Consider the following 24,073-nt stretch of genomic DNA (forward strand, 5'->3'; position numbering starts at 1 on the left):
AAAAAAAAAAAAAAAACTATTAAGTGGTTTGATTAGTTGTGGAAACTGATGAACAAGTCCGTGTCTACCAACTCAAAATGACTGTGGCTCATCTTCTGCTCTTCATTTAAACCCCAGCACAGCCTCTCTATGGACCCTCTTAGGACCAAAAACCATACGGATTTATTTTAAGAGAAATAAGCTTGGATCTTCTTCCAAGCCCCGGACTCCTTGTCTGTGTTGTGTACACATGCTCTACCTTCCTGGCCATTACCAAGAAACAACACTAACTGTGTTAGAATTAAAAGCCAACCCCTAGCCTACGCTCCCACCTCCATCACTAAGACCAGATACAGAATCTTTTTTAAATCAGTATCACAGGTTGGGGGCGGGGGGGGGGACTTAGTAGATCAGGGATTGGCTTTTCATTTCTTAATGAAACAGAGAACAGAATGGAGTGTGCCAACATGCACCAAAAATGGTAAAGGGAAATATAGTTTTGTGAAAGTTGTTTCCATGATATGTGCATGTACTTAGTAATGTTATATGAAGCATTTCTGGCTAAGGGTTACATTCCTCCAAAAACCTAAAAGTCACTAAGATAAGTACTCAACTTATACAGCCAACTTAAACAAAAAATCTCCCCTGACCCCTACTTCACTTTTCTCCTCTCCCAGACACAGTAACACTCCCCAAAGAGCTATGTACTTTATGAGTGGTCTCACTTCTGACACCTCCTCTCCATGACACCACTGCAGAGGTTTGCTATCCCCAAGCCGCTCATCAGTGCCTTTTACCCAGCTTCCCAGCAACAGCAGCAATGAACTGTGGGGCACAATTCACGATTCATCTATTCATCTAACTACGTTTCCAATCCCTTATGTCCAAGTGCTCCGTCAGCCTCAAGTCTATACCAAGGCACTCCAGACATCTTTCTTTCCATCATCTACATTCTAACACAGGGAATTTCAGAGTACAGTACAACTGAGGATCCCTGAAACTTTTCCTTCAAGGACTATGAGGTAACACTTATTGCCACAACCATACTAAGATGTTATCTGGTCCTTATTTTACATGTATGGGTGTTTAGGCTCCATTTATGTCTGTGCATTACATATGTGCAGTTCCCATCTAGGCCAGGAGAAGGTTTAGATCCTCTGAAAAAATGAAGTTATAGACAGTTGTTAGTCTTCATGTGGGTGCTGGGAACCAAACCTGGGTTTTCTGCATGAATAATGCTTTTACCAACTGGGCCATCACTTTAGCTCCACCCATTCTTTCTCATTACAATGACATAATATATGAATGGTGTGACACCATGGTGGAGAGATGTCTACCGCCCTAGTATGTCAAGGAAGTAATGCTGTTTCTCTCAGCATGCATACAGTACCACTTAGAAAAAAAACATAAAATCAACTTGACTAAAAGTATCTTGATGGTGAGCTGCATGATAGCTACTTAGCAGGCCCATGGTTAGTATGTGTGATCCCCAGCAACTCTCTCTATACATAAATAAAAATGTGGCAGACAGCCTACACACATCTCTTTGGTGGAATAGTAAGAAAAGTAATTAATTTAATTAGATGTTAGCTCTTGAGTATATGACATGCCTTTCTAAAATCTTTCATAGTGAAAATTATCAAAGCACTGAGACTCTGTGAGCTAAGTTAGCCATTTACTTAATGGGGTACAGTTAGCATTCCATTGATGTAATAAAACATCATGGCCAATGCAACTAGAGGACGAAAGGGTTTATTTGGCTTACAGCTCCGTATCACTAGTCATCACTGAACAAAGTCAGGCCAGGAACTCAAGCAGGTCAGAAACCTGGAGGCAAGAGCTGACACAGGCCAGGCCGTGGAGGGGTCTATGACTTGTCTACTGCCACATTTATGAAGGCACTTTCTTAAATGATTCTCAGATGACTTTGGCTTGTATCAAGTAGACATAAAACTAGCCAGCACAGGAATCCTTTTCTCTTTTGGAGGCAAGTCCTGGAATATAGATCAAGCTACCATCAAGCATCCAACCCCCTGCCTCAACTTCCTGACTGCAATCATATCTGGCTCAGGTTAACATCTTGAAGTGAAAGCACAAAAAAGCATGGCCATCACACTTGGATAACTGGTTCACATATTCTCAGAAGGGAATGACAGGACAAGAATGCCAAGGAAATAAACGTCACTACTTCCTGTCAAAGAGAGAATCAAGTCTTCTCAGTAAGGAGGAGAATGTGACACTGTGAGTTATGGTTTCCTTATCACTACCTCTTCTGATGAAACAGGTGGTGATATTAAAGAAGGCAATTTGCAAATATTCTGAACACAATAAGCCAATATGTAGCAAATAACTAACAATATTTCAAAGCACACACATATGAAAGATCTGCTGAAAGAACAGAGCAAACCAGTGAATTTTAACGTAGTGTGGTGTGGAAAAAAAATTTTATCGATATGATTTCAAATTTTGCTTTACTTTTCTGAAATAATGTTGATCAAGTTTTAGCATAATATGTATCCTTTCCCAAGAATTTATAAAATGCTTCATTTTCCCGGTTACCTTTCTGGTGAAGCCAGGTATCTCTCCTATCCATCAACCAAAACAAGCCATGGAAAAGGTCAAACGTAGACACCAACGTGAAAAATCAGCTTGACATTAAAGATGTTTACAGAAGAGATGCCTCAGCAGGTAAAGACACCTGCCAACAAGCCTGACACCTGAATTTAATCCCTGTGGGCAGGCCGTGTGGTAGGAGGGGAGAACAGACTCTTCCTCTGACAGCCAAATGCATTTTGTGGCATATGGTCACCCCCATGCACACGCATTCACAAAATAGATATGAAAAACTTTTTAAAGTTATTTGCAAAACTTAGAATATGCTTCTCATTAATTAAAAAACAGACTTCTCATGTATGACATGCAGAATTTAGTAACTATGTATACTGTCTTGAACTGGAAGACAAAACCCACCTAAGAATTCTTTTAGCACCGCCACAGTTCTGTTACCCAACGTGCAGTCCCTGGTAGCGCCAACAAGCTTTCTGATGCTACATCTTTAGTCTTTCTAGAATGTTATGAGTGGACTATACTCATCTTACTGCTTAGCCTGGCTTTTCTCAGGCTGCAGTGCTTCTAACTCTTATCATGAGGATAAGAGCCAGTCAGAAGCTCCATTTCTTCCCCGACCAGTTAGTTTCACCGCACACAGACACGACCAGTTTGTTCTACTGCACACAGACAAGACCAGTTTGTTTCACCACACATGGACATGACCAGTTTGTTTCACCGCACACGGACATGACCAGTTTGTTTCACCGCACACAGACATGACCAGTTTGTTCTATTGCACACAGACAAGACCAGTTTGTTTCACCACACATGGACATTGACCAGTTTGTTTCACCGCACACGGACATGACCAGTTTGTTCTACTGCACACAGACAAGACCAGTTTGTTTCACCACACATGGACATTGACCAGTTTGTTTCACCGCACACGGACATGACCAGTTTGTTCTATTGCACACAGGACATGTCCACATGGTGTTTCTAGATACTTGCTCTTCCTGACCAGCGTCCCTTCAGTGAATACACAATTTCACTGTTAAAGTGTTAATTTGTGTTTCACAATAGATTAGTGATTAATAAAACTATATCTTTTCAGACTAATGAAACTATCTTTTTATGTAATTCTTGTAGCATCTGAGCATCTTCTTTATTGTCTTTTCACACTCATACCCATTTTCTTAATGTGGCACTTACCACATTAGAGTTTTTTATATAATGCATTATACTCTGTCAGACCTAACTAAGATTTACAGAGACTTTATCTTAACCAGTGGTTGGGTTTTTTTGTTTTGTTTCGTTTTTAGTTCTTTTCAAGAGCAAATGTCTTAAACTCTTGTAATCTGAAGTTACATCTTCCCTTCTATGGCTTATACCACTGTAAAAGAAATCTGCCATCTCTGACTTACAAGTCTTATTGTTTCCCTTTTGAATCTATGTATTACTCCTCTATTGTCTTACTGCCCTGGCTAGTATACACACTACACTACTGAATCAAAGTGTCGATCAACATTTACACGCTGTTGAAAATAGAGTAATAGGTGACATAACTTCACAATTAAACATCATGCATATCCTCTACTAAAGTAAAATATTTACAAAGCATGCATTTGATAAAAAATAGTTGCAATAAAAAGAATAACAAAAATTCTGAAGACTTCAACAACAAAGAAATGAACACACCTTTTTTCTTTTTTTTTTCCAAGACAGGGTTTCTCTGTGTAGTCCTGGCTGTCCTGAAACTCACTCTGTAGACCAGGCTGGCCTTGAACTCAGAGATCTACCTGCCTCTGCCTCTGAAGAGCTGGGATTAAAAGCGTGTACTTCCACTGCCAGGAAAACACACCTTTTTATTTTATTTTATTTTATTTTATTTATTTATTATTTTAAGGAGCAAAAGATTAAGCTAATTTATTTTAAAAAATAAATAAAAGATACAGTGATGCAGACAACTATATCATAAGATCCCATTATATGGCACCAAGAAATGACAAAATTAAATAGTGAAGCCTAGATGGGCATGTCAAGGCATGCTTGTCACCCAGTACTCAGAAAGCCAACGATCCTGACCACCTTAGCTTCCAAGAACTATGATGTCTGTCTCAGCCCCTGGTAGTTAGTAACAGGCTCCCACTGTATTACCTGATAAGTGCCGGCAGACTATGGTGCTTCTCATCTTGTTTTCGCTCACACAGCCCTGTGCTACCTGTTTGCCAGCATCTAAAACAAATGTTAACTTATTATTTCATCAGATTCATTTTTTTTAAATGGAGGAAAATAAGTCAAATTTGTTACTCCATCTATAGAGTAGACTTGTACATTTATTTTTACATTTTGGAGAGGGAGAAAATTTTATGATTTGCTTTGTTTCTGGGTTTTTTTTTTTTTTTTTTTTTTTTTTTTTTTTTTTTTTTTTTTTTTTTTACTGACCTGCCAAGTAACACTGGACCATTCTCAATAANTTTATTTTTACATTTTGGAGAGGGAGAAAATTTTTTTTTTTTTTTTTTTTTTGGTTTTTTTTTTTTTTTTTTTTTTTTTGGTCTTGTTTTGTTTTGGCTATATTACTGACCTGCCAAGTAACACTGGACCATTCTCAATAAACAAAAATAGACAGAGAAAGAGAGAGGGGGAGTGGGAGGGAGAGAGAGGAAGGTTGGAAGAACGAGAAAGAGAATTAGCCAGAACCCAGAGCAATAAGCAATTTCAGTCCTCATTAAATTTGAGGTTAGAGATGTAACTCTTCCAGGAATGCTAGCCTACTACATGCAAGACCTTAAATTCAATCCTTAACACTGCACAAATTAAATTAAATTTAAATTAAAGAGGCAGGCAGATCTCTGTGTATTCTAAGCCAGCCAGGTCTATGTAGCAAGTTCAGGAACAGCCAGGGCCATACAAATAGACTCTGTCTCAGTCTCAGGAAAAAAAAACCTAAGAAATAAAAAATGAAACCATCAACTAAGTAAAGAAATAACAACTTCCCAGTTAACAAAAACAGTAAGGTGTCACCTGGCAAAGACACACAGACAGCCCACTTCAGGGAAAGGGAATAATAAAGCATGCGAAGATGCTAACGAGAGAAGGAAACCCATTTTTGACACAAATCTCTCAGTAGCGGAAGAGCTGTCCCTGCAGGCCTGGGGCACAGAAGTGCTGTCCCTCTGTACAGAAGAACTGTCCCTGCAGGCCGGGACACGGTGCAGTCCACATGCTTCTATGCCTGCCTGCACCATCTTCTCACATAGAGCTTTCTGAGAACTAACTCGTACTTGCCAAGTTCTTGGTGATGATGAGCTCAAAGCTGAACGTTAGTCACAGATCTTAAAAGGCAGACACCACAGACACCCCACTAAAACCCAGTCTCTGAAGCAGCACTAACAAGATTATCTGAACAAGAATCACCATCATTTTTTTTATTACTAAAGATGTAAAACAGCAACTTAAGTTCCTTACAATAAGCACGTTTCACAACTTACGATATTTACTGTGAATTTCCTCAATTTCCTTCTCTGTTTGGTTCTTTGTAAAAACCATGACCTACAAAAAAGAAGAATATTCAGAATTCCATCCATCCAAAATGACAAAAACAGAAATAAATGCACAAGTTTCAAAAATCTCAACTGTGGTTTTTTCAAACAGAGGAAGCCATTGTCTGTGTGTGTGACCTGCATGTTTGTCTCCTGCCTCAGGCCGTACGATCAACAGTGCACTCTCACTCACCACTGCTTTCTCAGCAACAGATTTTAATTAAAAAAAGGAAGGGGGCAACCTTTGCCTCAAAACCAGTGGCATCCAGGAAGGAAATCCCACCGTGGTTAAATACTGTTTCCTACTTTAACAATATTACGGTGAAATCTGAGAGGTTGTTTATATAAGTTAGGATATGTGCCTGAGTGTGTGTGGTATTACATGCATGTAGGTATGATGTGCATGCTTGTGCACATGAGAAGACCAGAGAACACCGAGTGTTCTGCTCTCCACCCTCTGCCTTATTTTCTTGAGAGAGGGTCTCTCACTAAACCTGAAGCTCACCTGGTGAGCAGAAAGCCTCAGGAATCCTTCTGTCCCTACTCCCCACAGCACTGGAGTTACAAGCATATAGATAGCCATGTGAGATTTTTCACATGAGTGCTGAGATTTGAAATCAAGTTCTCATGCTTAGACACCAAGTGACCCTACCTGCTTAGCCATCTACACAGCCCTCGTTGTTTATATAACTTAACAGATGTTCATGTTCTAATAAGTAGCTTGGCGTAGTTACATATTTTAAGCCAAGTTGAGACTCATTTGTGAAGAGATTTAAAGTTTTGTTTCTTCCCATAAATAGAAACATCCCAATAAAATTTGTAAAGCATATGTATCCAACTTCAAATAGTTGAGAAAAAATAAAAATTAAAATACCAAAAATCAAAACACATATAAATGTTTGTATCTAGGAGATAAAAAGGTGGCAGGAGATTGCATCAGGTAATAAATCTTTGACAGTAATGGGTAGTACCATTTTGTCTACCTTCCTGTGCATGTAAGGCTCTTCAAGTAAACTACTAATTGGAAATGTTTGGTAGAAGAAAGCAGCCATCTACAAAGGATGGGGTGATGGGGGAGCATGGGCAAAGTTCAATGATGTGAATGTATGAAAGCACCACAAAGAGACCCGTTGTTTATGTTTCCTAGAAACAAAAAATACAAGAAAACAAGAAGACAAATTTCTTAGGCAGTCTGATTTTTCGGGTGTCCATGCCATTTCTTCTTTCTGCTCTGAAGCTCACATGAATCTCTTTTCTAATTCTTGAAGTCCATTTTATCAGTTAAAGTATGTTTCTATATTAAGAATATTACATTAGAAACAAAATCCAAGATAGCCAAAACAATCCTGAACAATAAAAGAACTGCTGGAAGCATCATCAGTCCAGATTTCAAACTGTATTATAGAGCATCAGTAATTTAAAACACATGGTATTGACATAAAGAGACGTATTGATCAATAGAACAGAACCGAAGACCTTGGGACAATTCCACATACCTATAAACACCGAATTTTTGACAAAGAAACTAAAACTGCACACTGGAGGAAAGAGAGCATCTCCAATAAATAATGCTGGTCAAACTGGGTCGCTGCAGGTAGAATAAAAACAGATCCATATCCATCACCCTGCACAAAACTCAATTCCAAATGTACCAAGAACCTCATTGTAAGACTAGATATAGTGATATTCTAGATCAGAAAGTAGGGAATTAGCTTGAACTCATAGGCATAGGAGAGCAATTTCTGATCAGGACATCAACAACACAGGCACTAAGACCAACAATTAACACATGGGCTTCATTTGTTATGAAGTTAAAAGCTTTTGTGTAACAAGACACCATCATTCGAGCAAAGTGGTCGTCTTCAAAATATGAAATCTGATAGAAGGTTAGAATCTATAATATATAAAGAACTAAAAAAAAACCTGAACATCAAGAAAACACAATTTTAAAATGGGGTACAGAATTAAACCATCTTCCAAAAATGAAACACAAATGGTTAAGAAACATTTTTTAAATCTTCAAAAACCTCAGCATTTTTAATATCTTCAATATCCTAAGCCACCAAGAAAATTAAAACTACTTTGACATTTCATCTCACCCCAGTCAGAATGGCCAAAATCAATCGATCAAATTGTGAGAACGCAGGGAAGAAGAACACTTTTCACTGCTGGTGGGAGTGCAAACAGGTAGACACACTATGGAAATCAGTATCAAGACGCCTCAAAAAGACGAAAACCAGTTTACCACAAGACCCGCTCTCTCTGTCTTGAATATATATCCAAAAAACTCAACATGCTACTACAGAGACATTTGTTCATCCATGTTTATTAGCACTCTAGTCATAATAACCATATTTCCAGATAGCCTAGATATCTACCAACCAATAAATGGAGTTTTCAGCTGTTAAGGTAAGTGAAATAATGACATCTGCAGGTAAACAGATGGAGCTAGAAGCAATCATCAGGAGTGAAGAAACCTAGATCCAATATTGAATGTTTTCTCTTATATGCAAATGTTGGCTTTTAAGTTTAGATATACATATTTCAATCCAAATAACAAAGGTTAGATAGCTAGCAAGAGACCAGGGAGCGGGGGTGATCTTCCAAGGGAAAGGAAACAGAATAGAGTATTACTAAAGAGATAAAGAGGAAAGTAGGAGGATCAAATGGAAAGGAGAACTGGAGGGCAGAATAAAGGAGGGAATACAGAGACACACCTAACACTAGAGGTCTTTATAAAGCCATATGGAAACCCAATAGTATAGAAGCTTCCAAATACACACACACACACACACACACACTCACAAAAAGTATTTCATACCATATGAAATAAACTTAAATGGAGTCACCTGATAATGAAAAAGACAATGCCTCAGTTAAACATCTTATGCTATCAAATGAAACCACCAGTGACATGAATGGTTGTTACATTTTGTTGAACTTTTCCAAGGGTATCTCAAAGACACTTCCAAATATTACAAGCTATTGTCAAAGTTATTGGTTATTCTCTATAGCCTAATGGTTAGGCCCTATTATTGAAGATACACCTTATATCAAACAAATAGAAATTGAGCTGGTGTCCAGCTCAAAGCTAAACCCCTGACTACTGACTAGTGTTTATGGTACTGGAAAGTATTCTTGAACATTACCAGAAAAGTAATTATCAATATCACCCAATTACAAACCCTGCAATCTACAACAGAGACTTGCCTGCAAAATATACTGCTACAATAATGGCACAAATGTCACAGGAATAAGCAACCACTTTTTAAAATTATTTTTAAGGCCCACTCCATTAGTTGGAACTCATACCTGACCCTGCTAAAGTGGTCAAGAACCTCAGACTCATAGACTATGGGCCTAGAGGAAACCCTACTATTATTCTATAAGTGGAACACAGCAATAAATGATTCCTAATGACATACTGATATACCCCTATATCAGAGCATCATTCAACATCCATCAGAAAAGATCCTTCTTGTAGTAAATACCAATTAACAAAGAGATTCCCAACTGGACAATGGTCAGAGAGTGAGAGACTTTGGAACACTTAACCCTTCATGGGCCATCTTTATCAAATATCTCCCCTCGGAGTTCAGGGGTCTATGTAGAAAAGGAAGTGGAAAGATTTTAAGAGGCAGAGGAAGTGGATGGCCCCTAGAAACAGTGTCTTCAAGATACAACAGGACTGATACATCTATAAATTAGAGACTGTGATAGCATGCACAAGACCTGCACAAGTTCAAACCAGACAAAATCTCAGCGTGGAGAAAGGGAAGTGAGCATAAAGCCCCACCCCTAGCCAAGGGGCGATTCAGTTTTCTCCACTGGAGTCACTTATGCCCCCACTCCAAGCAGCTCTCACGCCTACGAGTACATGGCCAATACAAAATAGAGTCTATGCGGTGTATGTGGGGGTGGGGGGGTTGTTGTTGTTTGTGTACTTTGTTTTATTTTTTTTTGTCTTATTCTATTTCTTTTAGCTTTTCTGAGTTTTTTGTTGTGTTTCTTGGACCTTTGTTGTTGGAGAAAGAGAGAAAGAACAGCAAATTGGGTGAGCTATGAAGTAGGGAGGAGCTGGAGAAGGAAAAAGAATTAATTAAAATATAAAAAAAAATTAAAAGGAAAATTTAAAATTAAAACTAAAAAAAAAAGGTATCACATTAGCTGGGAGTGTTGGTACACGCCTTTAATTGCAGTATTTGGGAGGCAGAGGTTGTTGTGGATTTGGTCTAATGCTGCATGTATTATGTTAATTTGATCTCCAAAATTGCAGGAGAATCTGCATGTCTGCACAAGATGTCGACAGAGCCTGCCCCGAGTTGGTTTTGATACTGGTAAATAAAGTTGCCAGTGGCCAGCTGAGCAGGGAGACAGAGGCAGGACTTAAGGATTCCCAGACAAGAGAATGAGGGAGGAGCAGGAAGGAGAGAGCTGCCATGCCAGGAAAGGAATAGAAGCCACCACGTCTGAGGCTGAGGCATGCCAGACAGAGAGCACAGCCTGAGAGGACTGCAGGTCTGGGTCTGGGGCAGCCAAGATGGAATATAGATTTTCGTAAGTAATAACTCAGGAATATCAGAGTGGGGTGTATTAGCCATTGGAAGTTTGGACGTAGCCCAGCCATTGAACTGTTTAGGCATATTAAAATATAAAGCTGGGGGAGGGGTGGGTAGCGAGGAGTGCACTGCCACCGCCTGGACCATTTGAGTAGTTATTTGGGTACAGTAACTAGTAGATCTCTGCTGAGTTTGAAGCTAGCCTGAACTATATAGTGAGTTCTAGGCCACACAAAGCTAGTGAGACCCTATCTCAAAAAATATATCTAAAAAGAAGATGAAAGGAGGAGGAAAAGGAAGGAAGAAGGAAAGGAAGAAAGGAGAAGAGAAGGAAGACAAGGAAAAGGAGATGATGATGATGATGGTGACGGTGACAATGACAACGACAACGGCGAAGATGACGAAGACTGAAGAAGACGACGATGACACTAATAGGCTAAAGAGATAGCTCAGAAGTTAAAAGCATTTGCTACTTTCAGAAGACCTGTGCAGAGTTCTCAGACAACTTATCGGACAACTCACAAATGCTTCTAACTCCAGTTCCAGGAAATCTAATAACACTTTTGTCTGGCCTCTCCATGCAAACAGGTGTCCATAAAAATATAATATTTATTTATTTATTTATTTATTTATTTATTTATTTATTTTGGCTTTTTCAATGCAGGGTTTCTCTGTATATCCATGCAAACAGGTGTCCATAAAAATATAATATTTATTTATTTATTTATTTATTTATTTTGGCTTTTTCAATGCAGGGTTTCTCTGTATAGCCCTGGCTGTCCCAGAATTTACTTTATAGACCAGGCTGGCCACAAACTTAGAAATTCGCCTGCCTCTGCCTCCCAAGTGCTGGGATTAAAGGCATTCGCCACCACCACCCAGCAAAAATATAATCTTAAGAATATTATATTAAATTTCCTAGATGGTAGGCAATTGTGTTATAGCTATATAACTACCTATTTTCTTTAAATCAGATTATTAAAAGTTGGCCCATGATTCATAGAAGCTTGGGAAAGGTAACTTTGAAAACTACATTTCTTTTATTTTTTTTAAATTAGATATTTTCTTTATTTACATTTCAAATGCTATCCTGAAAGTTCCCTATACCCTTCACCTGCCCTGCTCCCCTCCCACCCACTCCCACTTCTTGGCCCTGGAATTCCCCTGTACTGGGGCATATAAAGTTTGCAAGACCAAAGGGACTCTCTTCCCAATGATGGCCAACTAGGCCATCTTCTGCTACATATGCAGCTAGAGACACAGGCTCTGGGGGTACTGGTTAGTTCATATTGTTGTTCCACCTATAGGGTTGCAGGCCCCTCTCTAGCTCCTCCATTGGTACATTTACACAATGGAGTACTACTCAGCTATTAAAAACAATGAATTTATGAAATTCTTGGGCAAATGGATGTATATGGAGGATATCATCCTTAGTGAGGTAACCCAATCACAAAAGAAGTCACTTGATATGCACTCACTGATAAGTGGATATTAGCCCAGAAACTTAAAATACCCAAGATACAATTTGCAAAACACAAGAAAATCAAGAAGAACGAAGACCAAAGTGTGGATACTTCATTCCTCCTTAGAATAGGGAACAAAACACCCATGGAAGGAGTTACAGAGACAAAGTTTGGAGCTAAGACGAAAGGATGAACCATCCAGAGACTACCCCACCTGGGATCCATCCCATAATCAGCCACCAAACCCAGACACTATTGAACAATGCCAGCAAGATTTTGTTGAAAGGACCCTGATATAGCTGTCTCTTGTGAGGCTATGCCAGTGCCTGGCAAATACAGAAGTGGATGCCTCACAGTCATCTATAGGATGAAAGCTACATTTCAAATCCTGGTCCTATGGTCTCTCCTAAGAGCTACAAAAGTCATCAAGAATAGCAGAGTAAACCCAGAACTCTTAATGTTTATGATTGTACAAGATATTATAAAGATTTTTAAATCTCAGAATAGTCTTACTTTTCCTTTTCTTTTGATGTGTCCTAATAAGATGCTGGTTTCAGTGTTCAGACCATAGCTGCTTGGCCCCAGGCACCAGGGCAGAGCACCACAGTGGCAGGAGTAAATGGAGATGGCGAGCCTTTACCTCATGGCAGAACAGGAAGCACAAGCAACATTGGCTTTTTCTATATGACTCCAGCTTATAAGCAAAACTCTACTTGGGGCTATACTTTATGCTATAAGTCTATTAAACACAAACACTGTCCAAAAACATGAGCTGTAAGGAAATCTTGATACTCTAAATAGCACTGTGTCCCAGTACATTTTCTACCAGGAAGAATTTACAAAGGCTGGCTCTTAATTTTAAAAGTTCAATTCAACTTTTCCTTCTGCACTCCTACATAAACACAGAAAGAGACTCACGTACATTTTCATTGAGTTTACTTGCTTCAAGGCGCATCCTGGTCTTCTCCATGCTTTCAAGTTCTTGGACGATTTCAGCAGCTATTAAAATAAGGAGGAAGGAAAAAAAACTATCACACTGTCTGATCATCATTCTATATCAGGTTCTTAACAGTACAGCAAGACAGGTGGTAGAGACATGCAGATTCCTGTCTTCATTTTTGCAAATTTTCAAAAGTAAGTGTAGTGGTTTGGAAGAGAATGGCCTCCACAGGCTCATAAATTTGAATGCTATGTCTCCAGTTAGTAGGAATGTTTGGGAAGGATTAGGGGGTATGGCCTTGTTGGAGAAGGTGTGTTACTGGAGCTGGGCTTTGATGTTTCAAAAGCCCACTTAGGCCCAGTATCTATCTATCACTCCTCTCTCCTCTGTTCTCTCTTCTCTCCTCTCCTCTCCTCTCCCCTCCCCTCCTCCCCTCCCCTCCACTCCCCTTCCCCCTCCCCTCCCTTCCCCCCCTCCCTCTGCCTAAAATTTGCATATCAATGTGAGCTCTCAGCTACTGCTCCCATGTTGGGCCTGTCTGCCAGCCACCCTGCCTCCTGGCGTGAAGGTCATGAACTCACGCTCTGAAACTGTAAGCAAACCTTCTATTAAGTGCTTCCTTTTATAAGTTGCCTAGGTCTTGGTGTTTTATCAGAACAGTAATGAAAATAATAAGTTTAGCAAAATATCAAAGTAGTACATTAAATGAAGAGTATGGAGTTTTAACATATAACTCTTCTATGCATTAAAATTAAACCTTATAACATGTAACTTTTACCTTCTCTTAATATATAAACTGTAATTTTAATGAAATATGAGAATTAATTTACTACTATGAGTTAAGTTTTTAAGAGGATATCCACTCTAACTCTAATATATTAAATGTAATAAAACTTAGCAAGGAGAGAAAAAGATTTGCAAATACCAAGGGACATGTCCTTGCCTCCAAAACCAGTATCTGAAGGCAGTTTCCAACCACTCAGAGCAGGAGATCAAGAAAATGTCCTGTCACACATTAAATGCCTTTCTTTAAACACAAATGGTGCAGACTTTGCAAATGCTGCCTTTCTGTATCAAAAGCCAGTCTATTAAACTACATGAGGTACAGAGAACTGACATTCATCTATACACAGTTATATGTGAAAAGTTATTAAGTCTGGAATTTAGTTCAATACATTCTATAGAGAGGCTTTAAAAGGGGCACAGAAAAAACTAGGATTGTTTGATAATTGTTCATACTGGAGGAGGATACGTGGGGAAGATAGGAGCACTTCTCCTCTACACCCACTTCAATCTGTACCCACTGCAAAGACTCCTTCTCAAGCCTACTTCAAAATTCAAGCAACTTCTTCACTTAAAAGGTTTTCTTCTCCAAGCACTGAGCTGTATCTGCCTCCTTAATATGGAAAAACTGATAGAAACAATGTAGACAATATCTTCTGTGAACAAGAAATGTTCATCTCCTTGTGAGCCTTCTGAGTCATGGCATAACACAAAAGCTGAGGTATTTACACTCCATCCAATGCATTAACACAAGTACCATTCTGGCACACTCCACAGTAGTAAGAAATATATGTTATATTATATTATATATTAAGATTGGGGACAAGCCAAGGGCTTAAGCTATCTTCAGAAAGACTTCTAATTCTGCTTAGGATGTAGAGAGCTAACAGCAGCATCGCACTCAGTATAATGACAAGGAAAAGCTAGACAATCTATGCAACTATAATTTTGTTTGAATCCATCAAAGTTAAAATCAAACAGCAAGTACATGCCCTAAAATCCCAAAACAGGTGGCAAGGTTGGGATGGACCATGAGTACCAGGTCACAAAAAGCAATTCCCAAGAGATAGACTGCAGTGACCCCACAACTGAGTAAGATCCCAGCTAAACTTTTGATGGATTGCAAAAGGACAAGGGTGGCTTCCTAGAAAGTTGAAAAACACTGAGAGGCTCAGACACAGGACAGCAGTGGCAGGCTGTTTCTACAGAATGCCAGCACTCCCATTTTTCTGCTTCCTGGCACACTGAGATGGTAGGAGACCCAGCTACACACTCAGCATCACAGTCTTCGTCATGCCTTCCCAACCATGTCAGCGCAATGAATGAATTGAAATAAACCTTTTCTTTAAGTTGCTTCTTAGCTATTTGATCATACCAATGAGAAAAGTAACGGATACAAAAAAAGTTAGTAAAAAAACAAGATGGGTCTGGTGGTACATGCCTTTAACCCCAGCTTGTGAGAGGCAGAGGCAGGTGACTCTCTTGAGTTCAAGGCAAGCCTGTCCACAGAGAGAGTTCATCCAGGGCTACACAGAGAAACCCTGTCTCAAGAAACCAAAAGCAAAAAAAACAAAAATTAGGACAGAACAATGAAGTCATTGTTGTAAAGCTGGCCATGTTGTTCATAGGCCTTTGGAAGTAGCATGGAGAAGAATTGTAGAAGAGTGAAAGGCTGCAGGCTAGAGTCCTAGAATACTCTTAGGACAGCTTGGTAGGCCTCTGTGGTTGGAAAGAGGAGGACCAGAATGCTGAAATGTGGACAATGGAGACTGTACTCAAGAGGTTTCAGAGGGCAACAGAGTTCTCTAAGGACTAGAACTACACTAGAGGTCATCTGTGTCATGCTCTAGCAAACAATCGGACTGCATTCCACAATTTTGACTATTTCAGTGAGGATGAATTTAAAAATAATAGGCTTTGTTTAATGGAGAAAGTCTTACAATAGTATAACATTCAGGCTTTGGCATGGCTACTGCTCAGTGCATTTATCCTAATTCATAAAAAACAGAAAAATATAAAAAATGTGCAATTTAAAAAGAAAAGGAGCTCTAGCATGGGTAAAGTAGTAGACAGGCTGCTGGCTGGTACTGGTGACCCAAGCCTTTAGTCCCAGCACTGAAAAGGCAGAGGCAGGTGGATGTCTGTGAGTCCGAGGCTAAACTGGTCTACAATGTTCAGGACAGCCAGTGGCTTGGGAGGAGAAGGATTCGGGGATAGTCACAGTAATCTCAGGAGGCATTTTCACTTTATGAAAATTTACCACACCATGTACTTTTCTGTTTTTATATCATTCTTCTTGTTTATAAACATAAAGTAATTCTAAATGTTCTTACCTATAAAGAACTCCAAAATGTATGGATGGCAGACTAAGAACTATGGGGAGGATCCTGACATTTGTATGCATCAGTACCACCTAAGGATGTCTGTTTATGTATAATAATCACAGTAGAAGCATCCACTGAGCTCTAACAACTTGTAAGGTACTGCACTGGGTGTCACCTCGAAAGAATACAGCATGGAGGATTATAATCCTCACGCTACAGATGAGAAAACTGAAGGACAGAGATGTGATTCGCTCACAGTCACTCAGATTAAAGGAGGAGGAGTGTAAGATGCTACATCACTCTTTACCACCTTGCATTCTCTGGAAAGAGACTCAAAACTGCCAGCAGTGATTCTCTGAGAAGGGACCTGGGGCTGTGAGACAGCCTGAGAGGAAGACTGCCTTAGCACAGTGTTCTACAGGTAGCTCTTAAAATTCATTTGCTTATCTTACCTACTACCAAAAAAGTACTTACTAAAATTCTTTCTGTGGTTTATAATCTCTGAGCTACATACTTACTTTATGCAGAGATGAGCACAGGGGTATTACTTTACCTGATTTAGGATGCAAAGCATCGCACTGGGCATTATACATGTGCACAAATTCCTGATGCCTTTTAATAAGCTGCTGTTTGTTTCCTTGAACAGATAAGCCATACTGTTTCAGCTTTTTCTTTAAATCACGATCAGAGAGCAAGTTATATACAGTTTTGGGCAACGGCTTCCTTTTGTGAGCAGAACTATGACAAACAAACAAAAAAGATCTTAGGATTACTGTGAATTATCAAGTATTCTCAGATAAAACAGTAAGTTTCCTTCCCAACACCTGACTGACAAGAAGAATAGTTGAGACATTAAGATAAAAGAAGAGGATGGGAAGACAGCTTAGTCAATGGAGTACTTGTTTCATATGCATGAGTTTGGTCTCTAACATCCATATAAAAAGTTGGGGAGGTAAAAACAGAGGCATCCTTAGAGCTTGCTAGCTAGCTTGCCTAACTAATGACCAAGGCCAGGCAGGCCCAACGAGGTAGAACAGACTCCTGAGTATGATACTCAGGGTTGACCTCTGGCCTTCACACACATGCTAACATACACATGTACCCCAAACCATGAGCATGCATACCCACACCCACACAAAGGTGTGGTATATTCCGACTAGAGGTTCAGCTCTAAGGGTAATTAGATGCATAATAAGCAGTTTTCAAAGTGGTCTTCACAATTGCAATCATTTCAAAATTACAACAGCAAATTAGTAAGATCTTAAGACTAAGAGGGTTTAAAATAAAAAAGATTAAAAAAAAATAAGCAAAGAGAGTTCATAAAAGGCTGTGCGTCTCAAATTTCAGGGGGAACCTCAGAACTACCAAGACAGCTCAGTCACTTTCCCCACAGCATCCAGCTACATAGTACAGGCCTGAACTTTCCAGTTTCCCAAGGTAAATCTGACGCAGTGGTCCAAAGGTCATACTGGGAGCACTATTACAGTCCAGTATAGATACAATAGTTCTACTCACATGAGGATTGTTCCCTGACTAAATTATGTCTTTTATTCTCAATCAGTAAAGCCCGAAAGCCAGAAATAACTACTTAATTGTAAAATGACTGCAACTTTAAGAGTCTTTTTCCAAAATCTTTCTTATAATGGCATCCAACTGGACTCCACAAGACTGATGAAATTATGGTAAAATAAAATCAGAGTAGGTAGCAACAACTAACTCACTTTACAGTGTGTGTGACAAGTACAAAGGAAGGAGTGGTTCATTAAGTCTCTAAGCACAGCATTCATCCAGGACAGACTATTACATTCACAACTATGAAATGCTAATAAATAAACATCTGTGGTGTTCGGCAGCATTCACAAGGAAAGCACCATCAGACGTCGACCATCTCTATCAAGAATTTGAGACTCTGAAGCCAGAGAAACATCTCCCCAAGCATGACATGCACTGATCTTTTCCATGCTGAGTGGGTGAAGCTGAATATCATAAGTCAGGGGTCTCAGAACCAGGACATCAATAGAAAAGAGTTCTGCTCTGAACCAAGTGACAGCTCCACACAGGATGGGGTCAGGGTGATCAGCCACACTCAGCAGTGACCTTCAGTGTTATAAAGGAAAGACTGTAAAGCATAGAGACCCTTATGTGACCAAACCCAAGGCCAGGATGTAACTAAACAGATTCAGGTCCATGTTTCCCTAAGTATGTCTAAACAAATTTGTAAGAAATACTTCTGAGGACAAAAAATAAACAGAAAAACTTGGAGTAAAGCCAATTTAGGAATTGGAAAACAAAACCAACACCAGCAGCTATCTCAAGTGTAGGATCTCTCAGCAGTCTACTGAGTGACATGGTACAGGCTAGTTCTAAGTTGCATTGGGGACCAACTGGCAAGGCTCTCTGTGCAGCCACATTTGGAACACCATTGGACAGAGCTAGAAGCATTAGAAGAATACAACAGAGCCTTCTGGAAAGAGAACAATCCAAACAAGATCATAAGTACAAATTCTCTTCAGGGAGAAAATACTCAGCTTTTCTACTTCAAACTCATTTTCTAGGGTGAAACACAAGGAAAAAAAGCAGGTCACAAGATACTAATTGATGGCTTAGAAAGTCATCCTGGGATATCTCCTTGTATTATCCCAAATCCCCGCCCCCTAACTAGCAACATAACCATCTAAATACGATTCCCATCAACAAACTGTGGGTCTAAGAAGGCAGTCCTTGTGAGCACAGTGCTGGGCAGGCTTGGAGTTAAGGCCAGCTTGTGCTGTGAGTTAGCAGCACACCGTCACACTTCAGCCTTTGTAAGTCACAGCCTGCCCCTGGGAACCTGCATTCACTCCAAACTGACTTAGAAACATTGAGTGGCACCTTTTCAGTTTTAATAATTAAAACAATAAGATGATCTTGCCTTCTAAGAGAATGCTTTTGGGAGAATATTCCTCAAAACAGATGAACATAAGAGCCAATCACCCTCTTCACCCCTTTCCAGCTATCACTGAAGTCTCTAGCCCCCTTCTCTTTCCCACAGCTCTCTGGACTCTCACAGATTGTCTCCAACTTCACCCCACTTCATTCCCTGTGCTCACCTGACAGTGCAGGAAGACTGAGGCCTATACCCTATTTTTAAAAATAAAAATAAAATCTCAAAAAAATAAAAAAAATAAAAATAAAAATAAAATCTCCCCTTGACCTTGCTGCTCATGCTTCCTCCAACTACATCCACCCAAACTCAAACACGACCGTTCTGTTTCTCTATTGTCTCCACCAGCCACTGATTCCCATAGCCCTGCAATTTACCTTCAATTAAAACATCACTCCTTGAATACTAAGTAGACTATTTCAGATTTGGTGACCGTGGTACACAAATGACACAAAGCAGCACAGTAGTTGAGGTACAAATCCCGACCTCACAACTTACTAGTAATGTCATTTCTGGGTGTTTTAGAGAGAAGGTCATTATATCCCATACATACTCTCCGGCACAGAACGGGGAAATCAGAAGCACTGGGCTGGATGACACTAAGCAGCCTGGGCTGGCCTACTTTTCAGTAGTCTCGGAGTCTCCTGTCTCAGCCTCCTGAATGCTTAGACTGGCAGGTACATCTCACTATCCTCAGCTAAAAATATTCTTCTGCATCATTATTACAGGCATCATTATGCTACTGAACATCCTATTCAAAAAAAGTTTTTGAAAAAGCGCACTAGGATTCAATTCTCAGCACCACATAAATACAGACAGATAGATAAATAATATACAGTAAATTTTATTTAAATTAATACTTAAAATACTATATTTTAATTGTTTAAAGATGTATATAAAAATATTAATAAACATCCTAAGAACTAATGAAAGATTTTACATTCTTCAAATTCAAGCTGTCCTTGCTCTCTTTGGGCAAGGCCTCTGCATGACCAACTGAAAATTCTAAAAAGAAAGTTTAAAAGATAAGTGAATTCTAAGTCAGTAGTTTCTCTAAGTCATAATGTACCAGAGAGCAAGCGATAATCTGCTCCTGAAATATGGCAGAGTGTGAGCTGAAGAAGGAAAACAAGAGGATGGAGAGGTAACCAACACTAAAGGGAAAATCAAACACGAAAGGAAACAGAAGTTCTAGTCACCAGGACAACGGGAGTCCAGGTTTTGATTGACATCTATCAGGCAGAGAAGCATCGTGCAAAGGCAGGTCAGAGGCTGTGCTCACCTTCGCAGGCTTTCCTTCTTCTCGTCACGTGATAAACAACTGTCTAAATGCTTATTGATATGATTTTCTGGAATGCTGACCCCACAAACGGGACAAGACACTGCATTTAAAAGAGAGGGGGGGAGACATTATTAGCCATAGAACAGGCAAAAATTAAACTGGCATCTTTCAGTAATTTAAAGACAGAATCCCAGCTGATATGCTCTTTAAAAGAGCCAGGAGAACAGGCAAACTAGTTACTAGTAACTAGCTGCTTTGTGGGAAGTCCCATGATCAGAACCCTGGGCCTAGAGACTGCAGTTAGGTTTGGGAGTTAGCCAGCTGGAAACAGGGTACTAGGAAACCACAGTGCTGAGTCTCCCCAGGCCGCAGGACATCTCACACAGGACAAACTTCACCTCAGCAACTCTGTAACCAAGTTCCACCTGGGAGAAAAACAAAGGCTTTGCTGGCTCCTTACAATCTGGCTGAACTACTGACCTCCTTGCTCCCGGGCCAGGTCCACCTTACTAAAGCTGCAGCTTTGTGGAGTTGCAGTGAATATGAAGGTGCCCACAAAATGCAGTGTCCAAAGAAGGAAGGCTTGTGGGAGTCCCCAGACTCCCTACTCCTTCTTTTAGTAGCACAGAAAAGTGTATCTATTTTATATGTTATGGTCCATTCTAAGATTTCTTTTGAATAAAAAAGAAAAAAATTCTACAAGAGCTGAAAACATGTCCATATGAAATAAAAATACAACAACAAAAACCACAGACAGAGTGATCTCCAGGCTGAGATGATGATATGCATAATCAAAAACTAAAATAGAAAAAAAAACTTAAAAATACAAGTACTAATAAGCTAATTTCAATTTTCTAGTAGACACTACTGGCCTTCAACTGTGGGTTGTATGGGTTTACTAAACAACACACATTCTTAGTAAAAGATAAGGTCCTAAAGACTGGCTGTGAGTTTTCCAGATGACCCTTCACACCATAATCCTGACTCTGTCACCATTAGGCCACTCTGCACCACTGCAGCATGGAAACACCAGAGCTAGTATATAAACAAAGGAGGAGGGCAGTTCCAGGCAATCGGTAGTTACTGACCAGGTAGCACATCCGGTCAGTTTTCAGCTATTCTGTCAGCCTGAGTATACTGTAGGAAGAGTGAGATAACAAACTGGCTACAGAGACATTCTAGGAGAGCCAGGAAATAAGTCACACTCACTGAAGTACATGTCCTATACCAATAAAATAAGCCCTAACCACGGACTGCATCAAGCCTGAGACATGGTGAGGTGGAACCCAGTCTAGTCTTTCTTTCTCCCCCTCAAAAGGGCTGCCTACTAACCTCACACCACACAAGTGAGACTTCCTGAAGTATAAAAGTTCCGTCCTACCTTTGGTACCCAGTTTCATAGTGGATGTAGAGGGTGTCACAGGACCATTAACATCCGAGAGACCAAGTACCGGCTTTCCTAGGAGACTTGTCTCTTTCATCTCAGCAGAGCTGCTTAGCTCTTTTTGAGGGCTTAGCTCTTTTTGAGGGCTGAATTTCCTCTCATTTTCTTTTCCCAACAACTCAAATACACAGTCACCAGTTTCTCTAATCAGGAACTTATCCATTAACCTGTTCCCCTGTTTGGCAGGGTGTTGGGTGGCTTCAGCATTATGCACTTTAACAACCTTCTTTGAGGTGGAAGACACAGGAGATATGGGTGGTGACTCTAAAGCAAACTGCAACAGGCGAGTCCTTGAAACACACAAAACAAGCAAACAGGTAAATAAGATGCCAAGTTATGCATAATACACTGAGTCTCCCTAATTAATACTTGGTTCCTCTGAAACACAGAATTTATATCACAATCACAATCAAACTAAAAAGTTTCTTTTAAAATGCAGGAAATCATTATTAAAAGGCAGTGACTAGAACTTAAAGAGTATACTGGGTTCTAAGTAAAAGCTGAAGAAAGACATGAAGCAACAGTTAGCACTACGACACAAGCAACCCAAAAGTGTGATCCCTGGGAAAAGAGAGACAAATGAAGCGATGCAACCCTGACCCAAGACCTTCCCCTAGGAGCACCTTCTGGGATTTGTATGTTGAACTGACATCGAAGCAGAAGTTACCTCCCTGACCAGGGAGGAGAGAGCACAATTCTGGGCAGAGATGATGAGAACAAGAGGGATGGTGTGCTAGGCATTAGGAGGGAGCCATGAGAAGGAAACCCTCACCCATCTGCAATCCTCTCCAGGGTATGCAAGGACCAAATGCCACAGGCCTGGCAGGAAACAGACACTAGTAAACAGATGCCAGAGGCAGTGATAGAAAGATGCTCAGCTTAGCCCAGCCAAAATGGATACCTTCACGGAGACCGTGTGGCCTGCTTGAGGTGAGATGTCAGAGGCCGCACCTTAGGAAAAGGGACCGCACGGTGCACAGAGTGTGTTCACACAAATATGCGTGTATGCATATGTGTTTACATCTGTATACCTAAAACTCATGTATGCACATGAGTCATAAAGCCTCACTAGAGGTAGGTAACCTATGGGAACAGAGGTCAGAGAAAGTGAGTAAAACTAAAACAGAATCTAGTAATACACTGCACCAACCCTTAACAGAACAAAAGCAAAGAGCTGGTCATTTAATTGCTTGTCAGAACAAAATGCATTTACTTTCAAAAAGTATAGTTTTTCTTTCCTGCTGGTCTGGGTTTGTGAATGTGCTGCCCCTTTCCTTCCTTCCTTTCCTTTCTTTCCTTTTCTTCTTGTATTTTTTTTTCCCTGTACAGGGTCTCACTATAAAGCCCTGGCAGGCCTAGAACTCACCAATCTGATAAAATGCTACTTAAAGACAAAGCAATAACAACAAAAGCTCACAACTCGTACCAATCATCAGTGATAACCAATGAGCTGACTCCCCCAAGACTGAACAAAGCACAGATGCCAACCACCACCATCGCTCCTAAAACTGCACAAGACGTCCCGAGTCAATGCAATGGTAAGGCCAAGGCCAAGAGCCAGGAACAAAGACTACACAGATTATAAAGAGAGAAAAAAGTTCCCTTTTCATAGGAAAAGTTAGGTACACGGTAAGTAAGAAGGCTGCTTCATTGTATTACCCTCCCTACTTTCATGTCTATTTAAATTTTTCCACAACTTAAAAAAAAAGAAAAAGATAAAAATTAAGGAAAACTAAGCTAAGGATGGCAGCACATGCTGATAACCTCAACGTTCAGCAGGATGAAGCAGAAGATTCTAATTCCAGTGTAATTTCAATCACATAATGATGCTATACCTAACACAATCAAGAAAAAGGTAGGGAAGGAGGGAGGGAGATTAAACAAGAAGATGGGGAGGGAGGGGAAGGAAGAAAGAGGGAATGAGGGAGCGAGCAAGAGAAGGAAGTTGGAGGGAGGGAAAAACAGGAAGAAGGTTGAAAGAAAGGATCTTGGTCTTAGGAAACAAATAAAAAAATAATTTTATATAAATCATATATATGTGTATACACACACACACACACACCCCACTGGGTTCAGTAGTCTCTTATCCCTCCAGCCTCTGGATTTAGTACAAATAAGATTCTGAGAAAAGCTTTCCTGTCACAGGAACAAAGGAGAGGAGTCAGCATTCAGGCAAAGATGAGCCACCACTGGTGCTTTCAGCATGCTAGTGGTCACCTCCACTGGTGCTTTCAGCATGCTAGTGGTCACCTCCACTGGTGCTTTCAGCATGCTAGTGGTC

At 40.0% G+C, this 24,073-nt stretch overlaps 1 protein-coding gene across 6 annotated transcripts in view; it reads right to left on the reverse strand.

Annotated features, from left to right (window-relative positions):
• Rad18 (RAD18 E3 ubiquitin protein ligase) overlaps positions 1-24,073 on the reverse strand; it is a 73,660-nt gene that overhangs the window by 36,153 nt on the left and 13,434 nt on the right. For 3 of the 6 annotated variants that reach the window (XM_021164897.2, XM_021164895.2, XM_021164894.2), the window contains exons 5-10: positions 21,730-22,082; positions 20,349-20,448; positions 16,697-16,881; positions 13,019-13,095; positions 6,024-6,084; positions 4,687-4,764 (exon numbers count right to left, since the gene is read on the reverse strand). In XM_021164897.2, the coding sequence (XP_021020556.1) occupies positions 4,687-4,764; positions 6,024-6,084; positions 13,019-13,095; positions 16,697-16,881; positions 20,349-20,448; positions 21,730-22,082 (854 nt within the window). The remainder of the gene's footprint in view (positions 1-4,686; positions 4,765-6,023; positions 6,085-13,018; positions 13,096-16,696; positions 16,882-20,348; positions 20,449-21,729; positions 22,083-24,073) is intronic. The other 3 variants (XM_021164900.2, XM_021164899.2, XM_021164896.2) reach the window with 1 other exon arrangement.

This window comes from Mus caroli, chromosome 6 (genome assembly GCF_900094665.2).
Source record: "Mus caroli chromosome 6, CAROLI_EIJ_v1.1, whole genome shotgun sequence".
NCBI classification, from domain to species: domain Eukaryota; kingdom Metazoa; phylum Chordata; class Mammalia; order Rodentia; family Muridae; genus Mus; species Mus caroli.